General features: G+C 37.2%; 2 protein-coding genes across 2 annotated transcripts; both read left to right on the plus strand.

Annotated features, from left to right (window-relative positions):
* Positions 1 to 741: 741 nt before the first annotated feature.
* On the plus strand, positions 742 to 11911 carry LOC108722046 (uncharacterized). The gene is given in 4 exon segments (XM_018446951.1): positions 742 to 2691; positions 9690 to 9969; positions 10809 to 11049; positions 11051 to 11911. Coding segments are annotated over 4 exon segments (1521 nt in total). The 5' UTR covers positions 742 to 2552.
* A 5558-nt stretch (positions 11912 to 17469) lies between these two features.
* On the plus strand, positions 17470 to 18825 carry LOC108722039 (uncharacterized). Its single transcript, XM_018446939.1, has one exon. It carries the CDS (start codon positions 17470 to 17472, stop codon positions 18823 to 18825), a length of 1356 nt encoding a protein of 451 aa, XP_018302441.1.
* The last annotated feature ends 1414 nt before the right edge of the window (positions 18826 to 20239 follow it).

The following is a 20239-nucleotide window of genomic DNA, read 5'->3' on the forward strand; positions in this document are numbered from 1 at the left end:
AAATTATAAAATACAAAATGTAACCGATAAATCGTTTTATTGTTATTTAAAATATACTTATATTGTTTCAAATAAAAATCTTAAAATTTAAACAGTATATATGTTTAAAATAAAGTAATATAGAAAATTTTAGCGTATTTATTTGCTAAACTTATCCTGAAAAAATGCAACATTAAAGTTTAAAATAGAAAACGTATTAAAGTAACGAGATATATCAATTCATGATAATTTATTCTACAATAAATATCTAACAATTTAATATAAATATACTATATATTGTGCAATGATATTTATCCATTAGTCGAAAATCGATTTATCAAAACGAGAAATACCACAAAAACTAGTTAGTGCTGCGTAATGAGCTTAGAGGAGACTAATGGTATACAGAAGCGACAAAACGGAGGTGCAAAACGACAAGGAAAAAGAACGAAGAAGACATGAAAAGAGAGGAGCACGTGAAACGCGACGCGATTCACAAGGCTGCGACAAGGTAAACTCAACTAACGTTGTCAGGGTGGACAAGGAGCACAATCGACAACCGACCGACCGACCGACCAACCAACCAACCAACCAACCAACCAACCGAAGAGTGGGATAAAGCTAAGCTAAGAGGCAAGTCAAAGCAAGTCGAGAAGAGCTAGGTCGAAGCGAGGCAAGGTAAAGGCGAGTAGGGACGGAGTATAGCAAGGCGCATTGGTGAGGCATGCTAAGGCAACGGGTCCAAAGTCGTCGTCTTACCTCCGTACGAGGCCCCGGTGGCGCGTTAACCTCCCGCTCGAACGCAGTACGCTCTCGACTCTCGCGCAGGCCAGGTTGCATTAATCCTGTCGGTCGATCCGCCGACCACGTGCAACCAGCCAACAGGCAGCTGCGAGAGAGAAGCCACGTGCACGTGTCCCTCATGCACCAGCGACGATATCGCCGGCACGAAAAGGAACAAAAGAGGGATAGACAATAATAAAGAATCTTTCTTAAAAAGAGAGTCCTCCGGTTCGTGTAATGTGTCGTGTGAAACGCATTCTATTAATTGCTATTCAATGATAACCAAAAGCCAACAAAATAGTGCAAATCAAGATAATCGTAAAGATCAAGCTCGAGCTCTCTCGCAATTTATATCTCCCATGTGTTTCGCGGTCATGAGAATTTAATTTCGAAGTGCACGAGAAGATAATCCGAGGGAAGTCACGGTGCTCGACTGGGAAGAGCCACGGATTAAAACGGACATCGTAAATTAATTCGCGAGAGATTCCGATCGCGCTCTTGGGTTTGGTTTGCGAACAGTTTATATCGGGGGTATTACACCGTGACGCCGACTGGCGGCAAATTTAATTTCCAGACGCGTTTCTCACGCCTGCGAAATCAGTCCAACTGCGCGTGGAATGTGACGATTAAAAAGAGACGCGCCATCATTCTCAGCGTTCCACTTTCGGTGGCCGTGTTTAAAATCGACAGGCCGAGGCAAAAATGAATTCGAAATGGTCACGCCCGTGTGCGACGCGCGTGAGCCACGCTTTTTTACCACGGAGAAATGCGATCGCAACGGTACGGTATAGCCTTTGGGCTCTTCAAAAATTTTCACGCTTCAATGAATCGTAAAATAAAAAAAAAACCGGAATCGGTCAGAAAAACCCTTCGACACGGAGATCGATCGATCGCAACGGATTGGAATAATTGAATTATCGAAAGCCCGGAGGCAGGAAAACGCGAACCTTTCAGGACGACCATACATGGTCGTCGTCTACCTACAAAGCCGAGGAAGAAGCAGCAGTATGTCGTCGTGATCGCGTGGGAGGTCGAGGCATCGCGTACGGCGCTTTTTACGCGCGAAACGAAGCGGAGAAACAGATTCGTGCGTTGATTCCGGAACCCACACGCGGATAGAGCGACTTTGTTTAAACCGCGCTTTTATTCTGTTCTATTAAAAATGCACTGATTTTATTACGAACGGATCGTTTAAGAACTAAGCATGTGACTAGCACCAATTTCTTCAATATATCGCGAAAACGCGTGCCGAGCCAAAGGCGGCCAACAGATCGATCTGGATGAGATCACCCGAGAGATGAAGGGAACCTGATCCAGAGCAAGTTCGTGCCGCCAAGTAGGCAGCAACTCGAATAATCACCTGCAACTAGTTCGTTAGCAAACCGTAGCTAAATCTCTATGCAAATCACATCGCCGCGAGTGAATGAAATCAAGAAATTTGAAAACAAAACGAAAGGAATGTCGCAGGAAAAGGAAGAATAAAATGAGACCATGTGAGCGAACTACGAATTTATAAACCGCTTGAAAAGACTACGTGCGTCATATCGCGTGATGAAAGAATCGCATGCGGAATGAGATGAAAACTGTGTAGAATGCATAGCGTTGACCTGTCGTGTCAACGTCCGAGATGCGTTCGTGGCTGAGGTGCATTATCGGCATGCTCCGCTTACAGAGGAATCTCGCGAAATAAAAACTGTCCAAGACATGTCGTCGCCATTGCGCTCGTGACGAACGCGCATGACGAATGAAGATTTTCGCGGGTAAAAATAATAATAAAGGAAACGAGCAGCATGCCGGTCGCGGGAACGAGGAGATTATGCAGAATGGGACTCGTCGCGGTCTTGGTCACCGCGTTGTGCATTCTGACTCTGCTGGACTCGCCGCCAGCACGACTCCCGGATCCACCGACCGATCCTCCTCCCACGCCTGGTAAGCAATTTTCCTCCTCCAGCGCAACTGCTGCGACCCTTGCCCTTTTGTTATCGGCGAACGGTTCACCGACACAACCTGAAAATGCTAACGCTACGCATTGGCATCTAGCGGGATTTTTGCTGCCATGCGAATTAGTCGTGACTATAGATAAAATCGTGAGACAAATCGATATTATTTCATGTAACGTGATGTCTCGCGAATGAGTTTAACCTCTTGAACTTGAGTGATTTTGCTGTGAAGTCGTTTATTGAAATCTGAGACCGTATACTTCTCCTCCTAGTCTTCTTGAAAAATTCTCGGAAAACACGTTGTTTAAGCAATAACTTTAATCATTAATACCTTTCATCGAATTAAACTTATCTTAAATTGTTTAGAAAAAAAATTAGTAAATATAATTCTGTCCTTTCGGAATTATAATTTTGAATTTTAATCAGTTAACAAAATATTAATACATATATTGAACTAAAAAAATCAGTATATACCTTAGTGTAGAAAAATTTCTTTTTAAGAACTCAGACAGTACAAAGAATCGAAAAAGAATTCTTTTTGATTCAGTAAATTATGAAATATATTCTTTTCCCATTTCATTTTTATTCTAAAAGAACATTCTTAAGAACTCCAAAAAATTTCACTTTTGAACTAATTCTGAATTCTTTTCTTAGATACAAAAAAAATCCTTTTATAGTCTGTAAGAATTCGCAATGAAGTCAAAATAGCTTTTAAATAATATTTCAGCAAAAATAAACATAAATAAGTAACTCTTAATTTCCAGTTCAAGCATATCGATTATTTGTCAGTCTTGAAATAGTCTCAAACTGAAGATGGAATGTGTAATATCATAAATTAAATTAATAAGCAATTTAATAATACCGATGCTAATGAGCATCTTTAAAGTACTGTAAAGAATTTATTGCGAAAAATATCATCTCAGTCGAGATTTGAAGGTGGAATTTTCTCATTCCATGCAGGCGTCTTACAAATTCAACCATTGAGACATAAGGTGATATTATCCCGACTGAGGCAATATTTTTTGCAATAAATTTTTTACAGTGTTTAGAAATGCTCATTAACATCAATATATTATTAAATTGCCAGTCAATTTACCTATATTATGTATTTCAGCTTCAGTTGAAGACTGTTTCAAGACAATCGGAATTTGCGCAATTTGCTTTAACTAGAAATTGTAAAATATTATTTACACAAAAATATTATTAAGTACCATGACCCACTTTGATCAAACATGATCTTTTTCGCTCATTTATGAATATTTCTCGGTCGATTTTCACTTAAAATTAATATCGCTTCAGTTAAAATGAGAGCAAACACGACATTACTTAAGTAATTTTCACACTTTTTAAAATATTTTTCATTTTGCACCTCATTTTTCTAACTTATTTTCAAATTTTTTCGCTTTCTTTTCTAACATTTTTGCGGCACACTCGGGACCTTTTATACCAATATGCAGTGGCACATTTAAAAAAACTCTGCATTAGGACATAATTGAAAAATCTCATAATGTTGCGCTTTTTACTCTAACTATATGATTTTTACTTATATGGTCTTACCTGTATGGTTTTTACTTACGAGAAATACAATTCCGTCGCGTTCATTTAGCGACGGTGCTACGTATCGAGCGATTCTTTTCAAACCTATTACGAACAAAAAAAACTTCTCTTTCACAGAAACTTCAATTTAACTCCATAAGAAGTAGAAGGTTTCTATGGAATCCTTTTTGAATTATTAGAAAGGAATTCTTTTTGAGTTCATAAAGCTACCACTAAAAAAACTTTGAGGAACAATTTGTCTTCACAAATGAACTCATTTAAGAAGAACGTTTTAATTTTCTTTTAGTTATTAAGGCAACAATCTGTTTCCATGAGTTACTGTATCCATCAAATCAACAATGCTACATTTTAATGTATAAATTTTATATATAAAGATTAAAAAATACATTTTTCACAATACACTTTAAATTTTTGGAAGAAAATTTCACTCCCGAAGAGTGGTAGCTGCAGGTCCGGAAGGAGTGAAACAAGACTTTCATTTTTAAAGAGTGAAGAATCACTCCAAGTGAGAGTTAATTTTCAATCTCTGCGGAAAATGAATAATTTCACTCTCCGAAAGAAGAGACTAAATGTAAATATTAATTTTAGCCCCCCTACATCCAATCTTGACGAAAATTAGGCTCATTCGACATGCTTTTGCATAAAACGAACAAATTTGACAGGATCATTATCATTAAAGTTGAACTTTTAGGAAATTCACTCTTTGAAGGAGTAAAGTGAAATTCACTCTTGCCATACTAATGCAACTATCACTTTTCTTGAAGTGAAATTTCACTCCCAATAAATTTGGAGTGTAGATATTAATTTAAATTCAATACACAATATTTAAAAAATAAAATATATTGATTTCAATAAGCTTATAAAAATTGAAATTATCTGGTCAAAATTTTAATCATTACGTAGGTATTTTAATCATTGACAAATTTCAAATCTAAGCAATGCAAATATTGTTAATAATTTTTTTTAAATATTTTATTATATACATAACGTTTTATAAAAATTATCTACTAATATTATAAACGCACGGGCGTGATCGCGGATACACGTGATATGTCTCATGTAGAACAAAAGGTCTATCTTTTTATGTATTTAATAGCGACGCCCTGAAACAAAAGGAAATTATGAAAGAAAGTTATAGCTAATAACTATTAACAATAGATAATAAAAAAAATGTAAACTTTACATTAACAAAACAAGATACTTAAATTTAATCGGTGATTTTATATTAGCATTTGTTAACATTAAAAAAATGTGTGACTCACCATATTGTAATTTGTTTCATTACTAGTCAAATATTACTATAGTTTAATACAGGTTGCGGTTTGTAAAGTGTTAAGTTCCTTGACACGGTATGAAAGAAGATTCGCACGCAATAAACTTGTTCGAAATACCCGCAAGCGTTTGTTGTTCAGTACCTACACGCTATTTCCTAGTTACGTGAAGTTTCTCAGCATTGAAATGTTATCCGGCCGAGCGAATAATAAAGAGCTGCTATCTGCTTTTTTAAATGCACGTTCATCGCGAATAATTGCATGGGTGTTACGCTTTCTAATACTAACAACGAATATGACCACATAAATAGCTCGCTTCGAGGGCCGATACCGATCAACCTGCGCTACGCACCGCAAAGATTCAGCAAGGCCCTGCACGCAATGTGCGTACACGCACCCCCTCCCTCACGAGAGAAGCTAAAAAGATACGAAGATAACGCACCGAGTGCCCGAGCGCAAAAGGAACGCGATACGAAGTTATAAATAAACCCCGAAGCTTTGGCATAAAGCTTGCCAAGGACGTAAATCTCGCCGCTGTTCTTTGGTAGTAGCGACTTCATTAGTCGACGTAATTTATGACATGATTCATCGAGTGACCGCCCGTTGACTCGTACGCTTTCGCGTAATTCACCTTCGCTTTTACCATACAAACATTTCGCAGGAATTATGACAGTCGATCGTACGGCCGAGTCCAAAACTACATCGAGATATTTCATTCAAGGACCAGCTCAACAAACCCTCGAGATTTGTCTATCTTATACGAAGACCGTCTTTCATGGATAAGAATTAAATAGCCACGCGTACTTATTTAACGTTATATGTATATAGAATATGAACATGAATTCAGACTGTTTTTACGATGTGGAAATGAGTAGATTCAGTTAATTACACGGGTAATAACGATTCACAGGTAATAATTACGATTCTTATCCAGATGTATCCGTGTTTTGAGGTCACGCACTTCAATTAGTTAAAGATAAGTGTTCCTCTTGTCGAGAGTAATTTCTAACTAATTAGTGACGGACCTTAAAAATCAACACGATTTATTTGCTGATTTATCTCTGTAGCCGGCTGTAGATTCACTCTCCGCCCTGACAGTGCGATTTCCATGAGAACGCTGGTGTGCATTATCGTATTCCTAGCATGGTACGAATGCCTCTCTCGTGGGGCCGCGTTTACCTTCTCGTAAACCTCGTGGAGCGTGGCCGCGACGAACGGTTGAGGAGAGAAGGGCAAGTAAAGGGCATGGAGTCACGAAGAATACTCGCGGCACGCAAACACGTAATACCCACCGTCGGTCCCGGTTGGGTCAAACGCCGACTTTTAACGACACACCATGACGGGACCATCATCCACCCCGTTGCCCGCGGACTCCATGGATCAGTAGGCTCGACCAGTCTCGTTACCTCGACGTCGAAATCGTTCGGGAAATAGTCCCAGGCGTCCCGTCAATAACGCTCGCGATCCATATACGTTGAAGACGAGTAATTGCAAACGAGACGAGTCACGAAACGTATATAGTGCCATAAATTTACCCGCAGACGCCAACACGGCGCGTGACGTCTTATTTTTTTTCTCTCTTTTTCCTCGTCTGGCCGCCGCCGCCGCCGCCGCCGTCACGGGTCCCAGTCTCGTAGAAATAATTATAAACAAGACGTAACGAGAGTCTTTAAAGCCATCATCGGTATAGATTTATTATCATTCTCAAAGAGTAGAGCGCAGTTGGACGTGTCTGTGCGAACCCTGTCGTATTCTACAAATGCATTAATGTGTGAAAAAAAAGAATGAATATCTCCTCTACGGGTCCATTTTAGCTCATGATTACACTGAGAACGAGTTTCTCCGCGGAATACTGGATATGCGGCGTATTCAACATTAGGGAGCCTAATTAGTGGTCATGACGATTGAAATTCCGCCCAACTAATTTTCTCTACCTGCCTTTCTCTCTTTGAATATCACTAGAGCGTCGCGCTGGAATATATGGAAATTGCAATTATGAGAACTATCGTGCGGCACTGATAAGCGAGTGAGCGATACTTAAAGCGAATGTTTCCTAACGCAAGCATAACAGACTAAACGATCGTGAATGTATTTATAATACGGTGTGTTTGTTTCTAGCACGTAGACACGTCACTTCCGTCCGGTTGTGTATAGAGTCAATGTCTTTGCGTTGATTCATGATCCTCGTGACGGATAAGATAGAGAATCGATCGCGCGGCTTCGACAATAAGTCGACATTTAGTAAAACGAACACAGCCGAGACATCACACTCGCAGAGAAATGATAAGATGATATGCCAGTAAGTGGAATGCGAGCGATACTATCGGTGTAATAACGTAAAAGTTTTGATAAGCTACAGACAGTATACAGTTTATTATATATACAACGTGTATTGACGGCAGCGCAGGCACTTGCTATTACAAGAAAACATAGTCAACCGAAACTAGTTAACTAGTTAACTCGGATGAAACTTTGAGTATAGAGTAACTCGAACTACATGAATATGCATTATTCGCCTTTAAATGTGGATAATTTAGAAATACATGAAGGCAACGTCATGCCTATAAATGTTGTAAATGCTAAATCCAGCAGAATTAATTTTATTAAATAAATAAATTATAATGCTATATTCTGTAATATATTAAAATCAGCGTATCATATTAATAAAATATAAGTACGAGTACTATAAATATTGCCCTAACATTGCATTCTAACATGATTTTAATGTCTAACGTTTCACTGAGAAAAAACTGTTTATTTGACCAAATTAATTTAGCTCTTTATTTCTTTCGTTGGAAAAATTATATGTATTTAAGCCAAATATGATATATTTGATTTAAATACATAATTCTTCATCGAAAGAAATAAAGAGCTAAATTAATTTGGTCAAATAAACAGTTTTTTAAAAGAAATAAAGACAATCCAATTAATTTAGTCAAATGAACAATTTTTTCTCAATGTTCATATTTAAAAATGCAAAAATTTAGGAAGAAAATTTTTTGTTAATGATAAAAAGATGTTTAAATATCTTTTAATAATGTTCTAATATTTTGCAATCCTATTTGTTTACGATTTTTGGCTTTGCAGCCAAACTTGCAGCTAAACTTATTTGCAAATTTTTATTCAAAATATTTTCCCTTATTAAAATATTAGTGTCACGTGCTAAAAATTGTCTTTTATAATTGCTTAATATTATACTTTCTAAGAGCGATGGATATGAAATAAAGCTCACACAAAATTTTATCCATATTTATGGATTCTGTAGGAGCATGGGAGAAAATTAGCGCTCTTTGTGTCATTCTATCCTTGTTTTCCGTCTAATGAACGATAAAGAAGAAATGACACAAATATCGCTAATAGGGTCTCCTTAAATGCATCTTATGTCGACAATGTTCCTTTGTTAGCTATAAGAAGCTTAACAGAGTTGATTTTATAAGTATCTGAAAACAGTAACCTATTTTCCTACAAATATATTATACATTTGGAAGATACATATTTCATCATATGAAAAAGAATTATTAAATAATATACTATAATTCAACAATTCACTAATTCAGTTTTTTATTTTTTACTTCAATATAATACGTATAACAATCTCTAGTAGTTCGACACAAAATGCATTTGCTGAATACGAACGCTAGATATGTTATTTTTTATGAGACACTACTTGAACAGGAAAATAAAAATCGGAAGTTTTAATTATAATTTTTAAAAATATAAATATAAATCGCAGCACAAGGATAATGCCGACTCTGTGAAGGCCCGTTTACAATATAGTAGTAAGCTTGGTTTAAAAAGTAAGAAGAGTAAGAAATAAAATTAATTTATTTCGCTTACGCCTACATCTACACCTATACTCTAAACTCTTATACCTATTCTTACTTCTTAAACCAAGCTTATTACGTATATTGTAGATGAGCCTATAGGCATAAGCGAAATAAATTAATTTTATTTCTTACTCTTACTTCTTAAATCAAGCTTACTACGTGTATTATAAACGGACCTTGATAGCTAGTACGAAATGTGTGCATATTACTTTCTTATCAAAAACTTGAATTAGCATTATTCTCTTCACCAAGCCACATAATTAACTTCTCCAAATGCTTTCTCCATTCGTTCCGATCAAACAACTTAGCGTCATTCCTTGCGCATGTTCTAGGAGGTGAACCGCCGGGCACAAGAAGCATCGTCGCTTATTCGTGGGCCCGAAGATTGGCACTCGATTACAGGCCCACCAAGCAGTGCGACGGTAATGGTACGCGCGGAATGGCGTTAAACGCATACAAGCTGCCCGGCACGAAATGGCTTGAGACAATCCCGGGACAGCTCTTCCTGTACAGCGCCCACTTGGACCTCAGAATCGCTGGTTACCCGAGCATCAGAGTGATTGGCGTTAAACGAGGAGCCCTGCCGTCCTCCGCGCTCTTCTGCACTATATGGTGAGCCATTTTTCATGTCGCGATGCAGCCCGTTACTCGTCTATCTCTGACGAACGTTAAGTATCAAGGAAAAGAGAATCACTAAAGATTGCTTATAAACGAGTGACGTCATCTATTGCCTCTGCAGTGACAAATCGACCAAAATTAATATCAACCTTCTCTAACGAAAATTCAATGAGATTATAATTAAATTTATTATTTTAATTATTTAATAAAATTATAAATATTTTTTCTATTTCTATTATCTAGTCAAAATGACACTGTCAATTAAGTTGTAAAAATTGAACAATATGCTTTAAATTTCATGCTTATCTCTGCCTTACTTACATAACAAAATACAATTTTAAACTATTTTTCAAATTGAAAATAACAGATGTTTAACTCCTAATGTTATCAGTTGAAATATAAAATTGCTTTGCGTATTCGTCTGTTTGTTTCTTCATTAAAAAAAAAATGCTAGAGTCTTGCTTCTTTTTAATATACTTAAAATAGATGTATTATATAGGACATAAAAACACGTTAATATCAAACTTATTAAATAAAGTATATTAATTCATTTTATACTATTAATTTCGGTGAAATTAAACTTTGTTAACGCGGGTTGAACGTACACAAGTTAGTTATTTCAAGTAGCGTTAGGAGTGAGTAAAGCAAACATTAGCAACGACGCGAAATGGAGCATATTCGCTTAAAATATACGGTTGAGAGACCGCGTTATAAATGTCTCTATAAATGCCTTCCACCATGCGTGCAGGTGTTTTCCGGTAGGATACTCAACATTAACGTGTCTTTTCGATCGGAAAAGATAGATTAAGCGTCTTGGTTTTATTACGTTTCAGGTATTGGGAGAACGGAGGGATGCTATCGTTGAGCGTGGAGGCGCTCATCTCGACAATCTGGTTGGACGAATGGGGTGAGATGGCGAACAGTTATATCGGAATCCTCGTGAATTGTCAATTGCCGTTAGACGGCTCAATACGCCATACATCTCGGATTTATGTAGGTCCGAGTTCTTGCTACGAGAATGCTAGTCATAGTTTAACGATTCGCTCGGAATTCGGTGACGAGACTTTTGCCGATCGGAAGATTCACTCTGTGCATTAAAGGATTGGACTTCGATGAGGATATATCGCATAAACTAATAGCTTTCGTCGAGCTACATCGTATTTTAGGCGCTCAGTTCTTTTACTTCTACGTATTCAACGTGCACGAGAACGTACTCAAAGTGCTACGCTTATACGAACGATCGAACGTGGTGCGATGGTTCACGCTTGACCTGCCGGGTGATTTGCCAAACGAGAAGACGGCCCGAAGGCGATTCTTCAGCGAGGACATCTGGACGAAGAGGCGAATGGAGTTGATCCCATACAATCACTGCTTCTATGAAAATATTTACCGCTCGGAGTTTGTGGTACCAATCGACATCGATGAGGCGATTGTGCCAACGCGCCGGAAGACCTGGCACGAATTGCTGTTAGATGAACGCGCGAAGCTGGGCAGGAGCTTTAAAGACTTCGCCTCGTATTCTGTACGGAACGCCTATTTCTTTCTCGAGCTGCAAAATAGGAGTCAAACCGATCGGTTGACCGGACTGGATGAGAAGATCCGTCGCTCGGCCGAGTATACAGACTATCTGGATACCATGAGAACGGCCAGTATTTCGCCCGAGGGCGACTCGGTGAAAAGTTTCGTCTCCACGAAGCGCGCGTTAACGGTGCACAATCACTATGCTCTAACCACGCTGAACCCATCCACTATACGGGCTCATCATCTGGACTCAAACGACGTGCTCAAACACCATCACCGAGCTTGCGACAGCCGACATCTCGATTGCGATCTCTTAATGGAGGACGTTAGGATCGACGAATCCGCTTTACGCTACGCGGACGAACTGAAAACGAGGATGAAGATCGCCTTAGCCGATCTTGATGCCCTGCCATAGACTAGTGATGTTGTAAATAATAAAAATTCTTTTTGAAATCTTCGTCTCTTATTATCTATCAGCCAATCCTTGCAATATCCTTTAAGATAATTTTAACATTTATCTTTAAATAGTCAAAATATCAAAACATATTAAATTTAATATTCAATGTTTGCTTTGCATTAATATAATAACAAAATGAATTAGAAGTAAACGCATAAATAATTTTCTTGTTCTTTTAGCAGACCGATTAAGTTTATTCACGTTTTTACTAATTTAAGTTTGTTGATTAGCGTTATGTTGATTAGCAGCTGCTTCAGAAAAAAATTTAAAAGATATAATTTAATAATATATATATGAAAATAGAGAGAAAGACTTGATTTATCCTATTAAAGTTACGGTACAGAAATAATCTAAACTCTTCTCCCCTCTACCATTCATACCGTCCCCTTTGAAATGAAACAGGTCACCTAGAAATGATAGTGCCAAGAACCAGTGATCCAAAACAAGAGTAACAATGACATTTTTCGAGCGTTATACTTAAAATTATTACGGTCAAGTGAAATAATTGGAAACATGTAAAAAGATAAAAGCAAGCTTGACACTTTTCAGCCTTGACAAGTAAAAAATGATATTGCGGTCGAGCGTGATAATTGGAAAATGTGTAAAATGACAAAAGCAAGCTTCATACTTTTTAGTCTTGCTGCTTGAAATTATTGCAGCTGAGGTACAATAATTGGAAAGCATTTAAAATGACAAAAGCGCGTTTGATGAGCCTTCAAGATTGATGCTTAAGTTTGTAACAGTCGGACGCAATAATTGGAAACCATCTAAAACGACAAAAGCAAAGATGATAGCTTTCGAGGCATGAGACTCGGAGCGCTTCGAATATTCAAACGACTTTAACAACTATAACTGCCTTTCGCGCCGTCGTGACTTCAGCCGTCTGACACGTTTATCAAATGAGACGAAACGAACGCGCTATTTACGCGAAGGAAAGAATAGGAAAGGTAAGAGTCTCTTGAGTTAACGAGTACGTACGAGAAGCGAACGACTTTATAAAGCACCGCATCCATCATGCTCGGTACGTGTGAACGACAGTTTCAATCTCGCTAAAGTGGCGGTTTGGTGGTCATCCATTAGCGTTCAAGATCTCGTTCTATACAAGGGTCAAATGCCTCGCGCTTCAAACGGCTCCAAGGGAATTTCTATCGCTATCGTTATCGACTGATTAGATTCAGATCGAATCTCTCGATGCAGAACGGCATTACGCGCAACCGTCATCAAACATATTTTTCATAGATTAAATCGAAGAGGAGACGGAGACGGAGACGATTCCTGTGCGAAAGCATCCGAAACGGAAGATAAATTCCGGAAGCAAACAAAGGTACGATTCGTTTCAAATGCGACCGCGATTCTCTTAGATAAGTTTTACGATTCGTATCGGGCGCAGTGCAAGTGCGCGATCAAGGTCGTAACTAGATTTAATAGATCATAAGAAAGCCATCGTATTCGCATTCTCTGAAACTTGTTACAAGGCACAAAGATAAAAGCGGAATGCCATTTCCGTTCAAGAGAGAAGGAGATAAGTCAGTTCGCGGAATGCTAAAATTATTCCCAGACATTCACGGCGTGCCAGGCACTCTTGGACGTCGCTTCGCCGATTCTTCAAATGTCACTGCAACTTCAAAATGCAATAACTGAACTCGCAAACTTTTAAAGAGACGCGATGGTTGTAAGACGAAGAAAAAGTTTTCCGTCGTACTCTTCAAGTATATCGATCAGCCGGGGTTGCTTTCGGCATTTAGGGCGACAGGTTGCAAGCACCGAGAAACATACGCATCTAGATCGTTCTAGTTACATACATACAATAATGTCTCGTACAAGCGAGACAGATCAACCTGATAACGTATCGCTAAAATGGAGAGAAACTCGCCAGCCACTATACTCACAAACTTGCTATTACACCATGGAAATCTTGCTCCTGATTTTTCGCCTAGTTCAAGATTAGCCTCGTCACGCCGGTCGTCAATTTGAATAAATTTATCTAACCCATATATACTCACTCTTTTATCGATCACGATTTTTATACAACCATTTTGTTAGTCTAATAAGAGTTCGAGGCAATCCTACTTCTAGCCTCTAAAATTTTAACATTTTTAGTTCATAAAGATTTTCCATTTTATATAGTTTTTGTCAAAAAAATAGAACATCTTTAATAAATCATAAACTTCAATATTCGCAAAAAAGGTACCAAATGAAAACATATATTTGGTTACAGCTATGTATAGTGCAATATGTTCACAACCTAATTGTGCAAGTAGCTACTTTACATTCATGGTTAGATCTAATTGCATTGTTATACAGACTTTACGATTGGTACAACATGTTGCGAAAGCGAAACGTTGGATATAAATGAGTTAACATTCTCGCGGCGTATACAATTTCGGGAATTAAAATTTTAACTGAAGAGCATCCAATCCATCATAAATCTCATTATATCCTTCAGCTCATGCACGTTAACGCACGTATCTCTTTACTGATTTATATCTGCGGCGTTTGAGTTACAACGTTTTTTCCAAGCTGACAAAGTAATCTCGCTAAGTCACGCCTGAAGGGTTTCATTGAACGTTTCGCGCGAGGCACGTTAATTCGACCACAGAATATTTTCGCGCGGCACGACGACGAGGAGCCGTGCTCCACTTAACAAAGTATCCACGAAAAGACGTTCGTCTGACAACACGTGATAAAATTCGCACCGGTGTCACGTTCACCGCTCGCTGGAGCTAAGACCGATCCTGAATTAATGCGGTAATAAATCACGCGAACTTTAAGAGAGGCTGTACGCGCCTAAAGGAAGTACATGTGCTCATCGCCTGCCTAAATTTATCAGCATACTACCATGCACCGAATGCCCGAATCCCTGTCTATCCCTTTCATATCGCGTCAGCGACGACAACGACAACAACGAAAACGACGACGATGTCATGACGATGATGAAAGCTTTATCTTTCATCCCCGCAAACTTCCGCATGGAATTCGCATATATCATCGGTAATAATGTTTCCGTCAGTCGTGTGCACCTGCATTCTGATCGCGATCCCCTTACTTGAATAAGGTCAACTTGAGCTGTTATTTCCGGAAAAAGTATCCACAGAAAGATCAATTTTACTAAAGTATCTAAAAATTTAGCTAGATATATAGATCTGAAAATGATTTTGTTGATCCATCAAAATAATTATGTAGAACGCTCAAGTTGACTGCTGGAATGTCAAAACTTTTTGCAATATTGCTCATCACGATTGAAATTCCTACATAATTATTTCGATGGTCAAATTTATTTTCAGATGTGTATCTAATTAAATTTTTAAATGCTTTAAAATCGTTCTTTCCGTGGAGAAATCATATTATAAAACCCGAGCAGTTGAACAAACATGATCGCCGACCTCGTCGATGATGACATCGCCGCAAGTAATCTCCTGAGCGAACAAATTTTTACGATTCTCTATTCCTTTCCTCCTTTGGAAAGGAATCCAGGGTACTTTTCTTCAGAGATCGATTCTTCTCCTGTGTCTGTTTCTACCTCTGCACTTCACTACCCATTTTTCCCGTTGAAGAATTCATCATTCATCCCGTCACCGCCCCAAGTTGTATCTCTTGTTTAAACGACGCTTCTCTTGTATTATTGTGAACGACTGATCGCACGCGTCATAAAGGTAGGTCAGTTTCTGCACGATGAGGGGTAAATGGAAAACATAATAGCATTACAGAGATGGCTCTAGAAACAAGCTTGAATTCTCCGAGACTACAGTTTTCTCGTCGCGAGACAAATTGGAGCGTTCAACGTCAAGAAAGTATGTAATGCTTCTTTGAGATAACGTATTTAAAACATTATGAAGTTGAAATTGTATGAAGAAGACAATTTACAGATGATTTATGATATTATAAATGTGTAATTTTTTTCAAATTTATCAATGAACTTATATCTAATTGTAATTATAAGAAATTGTAAGAAATAATTAAATATTTATATAATTAATCTTTTATTTCTATAAAAAATAGTTAAATACTGATATAGTTAATCTTTTATTTTTATTTCTTTTCAACTATCTATTGCACTATTACTCACTTAAACGTGTGTATGTATGTGTATGTGTAGAGAAATATGTGCACATGTAAACATATGTGAGTACAGTATGATGAGCTCGAGTTCGTTTACTAAATCTAAATGACTGTGCGGATTAGTCTCAACCTCGCAAGTTGTATATTTATAGCAATCCTCTACACTCTACGGATTATGTAATTAGAGACATCATTTGAAATTTACGAAGCATACAAATAACGTTTTCGTGCCAGATTCATATGGAATCATATCTGTCAACTACATCCAGTTAATTAAAACTAACATGTTAAATAATTTTATTTTAAAAAACAACTTTTAATATTAAATTTAAAAAAAGAGAAAACATTCATGAGAATCTATTTTTATTTTATATATTTTATATATGTTTACTTGATTCATTTTTCTAAAATTTTTCAAACACAAATTTGCAGATTTACATTATACTATTTTTTCGTTACAATTTTATCCTGTAAAAGGTTAATCTTTAATCATTAACAAAGCTCGACATAAAATACAGATACTAAGAGCTTAGCTTAATCAAGGCCTAAATCTGCAAGAAGTGTTCTGCTAAATTATGCGCGCGTCATGATATTCGCGAGAATCAGGGGCATATGAGCTACAATATGAGCACGCGACACGAGCGCTCATATTGTAGCACAAAAAAGTTGGAAAACATAGCTTTCGCGATTCGTCGGGTATCTGCAAGCATGCGCCTGCCATCCGCTAAAGTGAGAGGGAGAGAGAAAGAGAGAGAACATAGAGAGAGGGTTGATCGCAAGTAAGCAGCACGTGCGTAACAGTCATCCTGGCGCATTCGCCAGGACCGCTTGCATCTCGGAAGTTATCTTTCCATCATCGGATGTTATAGATCATTACCTCGCGCAATAAACATTTGCAATCACATCAACACTCGTATCCGCATTTCGCCCGCGAAAATTCTTAAAATTAGCGATTATACTATTGCTTCGTTACATTTTTCATATCACAAATATTAAATCTTCCTTTAATTCGAGCTCGTCTTAAAATAAATTAAACATTATTCATGGTGGTAGAAGGATTTCCAAGGAATTAACATCTCAGAATTACTTTTTGATTTATTTTAAACGCACTCTAGTGGAAATATATAGAGTGAACGTCGCAAACGTCTGGTGACACGTATAAAATATGTACGATTACCACGAAGAGTTACGGCACGATTACACGTATGCGCGTGCCCTGCGCGTATACTGCATCAAGAATGCGACTCATTTACATATTATTAAATACTCCCGACAAATTCTACTAGCGACTATAATTTCTATTATTTCCACACGGATACAAATCGTCGGTATGGCAAGGCGAATTGCCAAATCCTCACCTTCGAGGACAAGAGTTATCTATCCACTAAAGGATACAGGAAAGAATTTTACCCAACAATGTGTTCGCTCGAGTGGACCGTAAAAGTTTCTAACATAGCATGACAATACACAGACGTAATAAAATGAGGCACAGCAGTTCTTGGCCCGATCGAGCACCGCAAAAAGTGAAGGTGCGCGTTGATCCCTTATCTCGTGCCTTTACAATTATCCCAACGAGCCGCGAGACGGTATATCGATTGGAACAAACTGCACCGCGATCTAATTGCCTGGAAGAAGTCATCCTTCTAGATCGATGTGCCCCAGGAGGAGTCACGTCCGTGATGATAAAACGAAGATTAATCGACGGAAGGCCATCTATAAATAAGAAACCCGCGAATTTCTCTGAGAATTCGTCCGATGTGACTAACGAGACGAAGATCATAAAAAATACCAGTCGATATTTCATGCCGCGCAGTCTTTCTTTAATCGAGACAACTGCAACTCATCAAAACTCGGTCATTGTGTTAGAAGAAAACATCGTCCGAAATCCATTGAAATGTAAATCGGACTCGCTCGAAAAGATTAATAATGAAACAAGGACGCGAGATATGAAAAGAAACTCCATCTCGAGAACTACATCAGATATAGACTTTTCAAAGTTGCTTTCGAAAAATGTGCATGTCGAGGAAGGAAAGGAAGTATCCGCACAACTGAAAAATAAATCTCCTTCATTCGCAGAAACGAATGCTTTTGATGTCATAGTAAATATTGCAAATGAAAGTCAACACACAGTGAGCATCGCGCAAACAAATCATTCACAAACGCGAGAAACAGATGAGATGAGGAAAAAATATCAAACTCTCGTTTCGCCCACATCCTCAGCGAGACACACATCTTCGCCACCGCATATCAAGGTGGTGGACTATGACGATTATGTGACATCCATGTCATTTTCATCGAAGAATGATCTTCATGCCTGTCCAAAGTGCACGTCCGAGGGTGTCCTTCGCTCGCAGATCGATCCTTTTCGTTCCCCTTCGCAGAACAAGAAAAACGATGCTACGAACGCGCGTAGCGTTCGAAGCGATCTGATCGCACGCGAAAAAATGGAAATCGAGAAGCATCAAAGCAAAGATACCTGGTACGCGGACCGCCTAATCGGGGAAGCAAGAAACGTGGATAAAAATAGCAAAAAACTGCAGCAACAAAGAAAAAATTACGATTTATCGCCGATGCGACCGGCAATGGACTTCAGAAAGGAGGCTACTTTGAGACGGCATTATTACCCCGAGGGAGGTTGGGGATATGTCATTGTCACGTGTTCAGTATTGGTGCATTTCATCGGGGTGGGTCTGCAACTCGCCGCGCCCGGATGCTGGCATATAACAGCCGAATTGCAGTTCCGACATCCCCCGTTACACAGTGCAGGTATGAAATTTGATATTCTTAATGCATCGGAAATTAATTTTATCTAAACATCTAAAACTTGTAATATAATAGTACTTAGTTATATAACATAATAAATAAATACAATTCCCGATAGATATAATAAAGTTGATGAATCAAATCTCTATGTATTCTGGTAATATGTGTATCACATCAATATTCTATTCGTTAATTGTCAGTGGCTATTATTTACAAATTCTACATGCTAATTATGAATGATAATGCAAATTTAACGCAAATGTATTTATGAAAATTTTAATCATTCATTAATATTCTCAGATAAATCTTAAATATAAATCAAAATTTTTTAAATTTAAAAATAAACTGCAGTATGTTATTACTGCAGCTGATTTCTGATGTTCATGTGTGAAAAAAAGTCTTATTTTTATTAAATATTTTTTATTACATATTTAGTTAAAATAATGTTATACTTTCTATCTTTCTTGAACAACATCGTTATTTTTCACGAACTAATAGAAGACTATTTATCATCATCGGAGGTAAATAATCGAAGTAAATCGAGATAAATCTTGACGATGATAAGTATCCTAATTCTGACCTGGATATGTCTCCTTACGGATGATATTTTGATCACGTAACTATTCATACACCCTCTCAAATCTAGTCGTATCATAAATTATAATCCCAGAGGTACTATGGACACATTGGACACAGAGCGAAGAGATGAAAGCTCGAGAAATCCAGATCTTCAATCAATGTGCGATCCTCGTAAATATTGTCTATTATATTTATCACCTATATTTCATACTTTTTAATAAAAATATATATAAAATTATTAAAATAAAGTATTATATTTTTCTCTCTCTCTCTCTCTCTCTCTCTATTATTCATACAAAGTTGGAAAATTACACATTTTTTAAATAAAGAGTTTGTGCCAGTGGTAAAATATTTTTTACCACTAGAAAAATGATAAAACAATAGAAAATTTTATTATCACTAATTCAATATTCTAATATCAGAATTCTAATTTAGCACAGTTGAGAGAGTGTGTTTTCAATTTAAGCTTTATCCAAAATAAAATCCGTAATAGATTAAATATTGACGTAACAAATAAATTAGTTTTTTATTAGAAAATACTGAATGATAAATCCAAACCAGACCTACATATACAAAAAAATTTTAATTCTGTTACTATTATGTTTCTCTAAAAAAATTTACTATATCTCAATAAATATTTTTTTTAATATTTGTAAGTAGTTTACTTACAGTAAATAAACATTTACTCAATGAAAAAAATAATAGTTAAATTAATGGTTCTTGTATCAAATAAACATATGTTAATATTCAGTAAATGTTTACTTATAAATATTTAAAAAAATATTTATTAAGTAAAGTAAATTTTAAATAGTACCTAAATAGTAAATTTTTTTCAATGTAATGTTTATTTCTCAGGAATTCTTAAGAATGCAGTTTATATAACTT

The sequence above is a fragment of the Mycetomoellerius zeteki genome, unplaced genomic scaffold (genome assembly GCF_001594055.1).
Source record: "Mycetomoellerius zeteki isolate Tzet28-1 unplaced genomic scaffold, Tzet1.0 scaffold191, whole genome shotgun sequence".
In the NCBI taxonomy this organism is placed as follows: Eukaryota; Metazoa; Arthropoda; class Insecta; order Hymenoptera; family Formicidae; genus Mycetomoellerius; species Mycetomoellerius zeteki.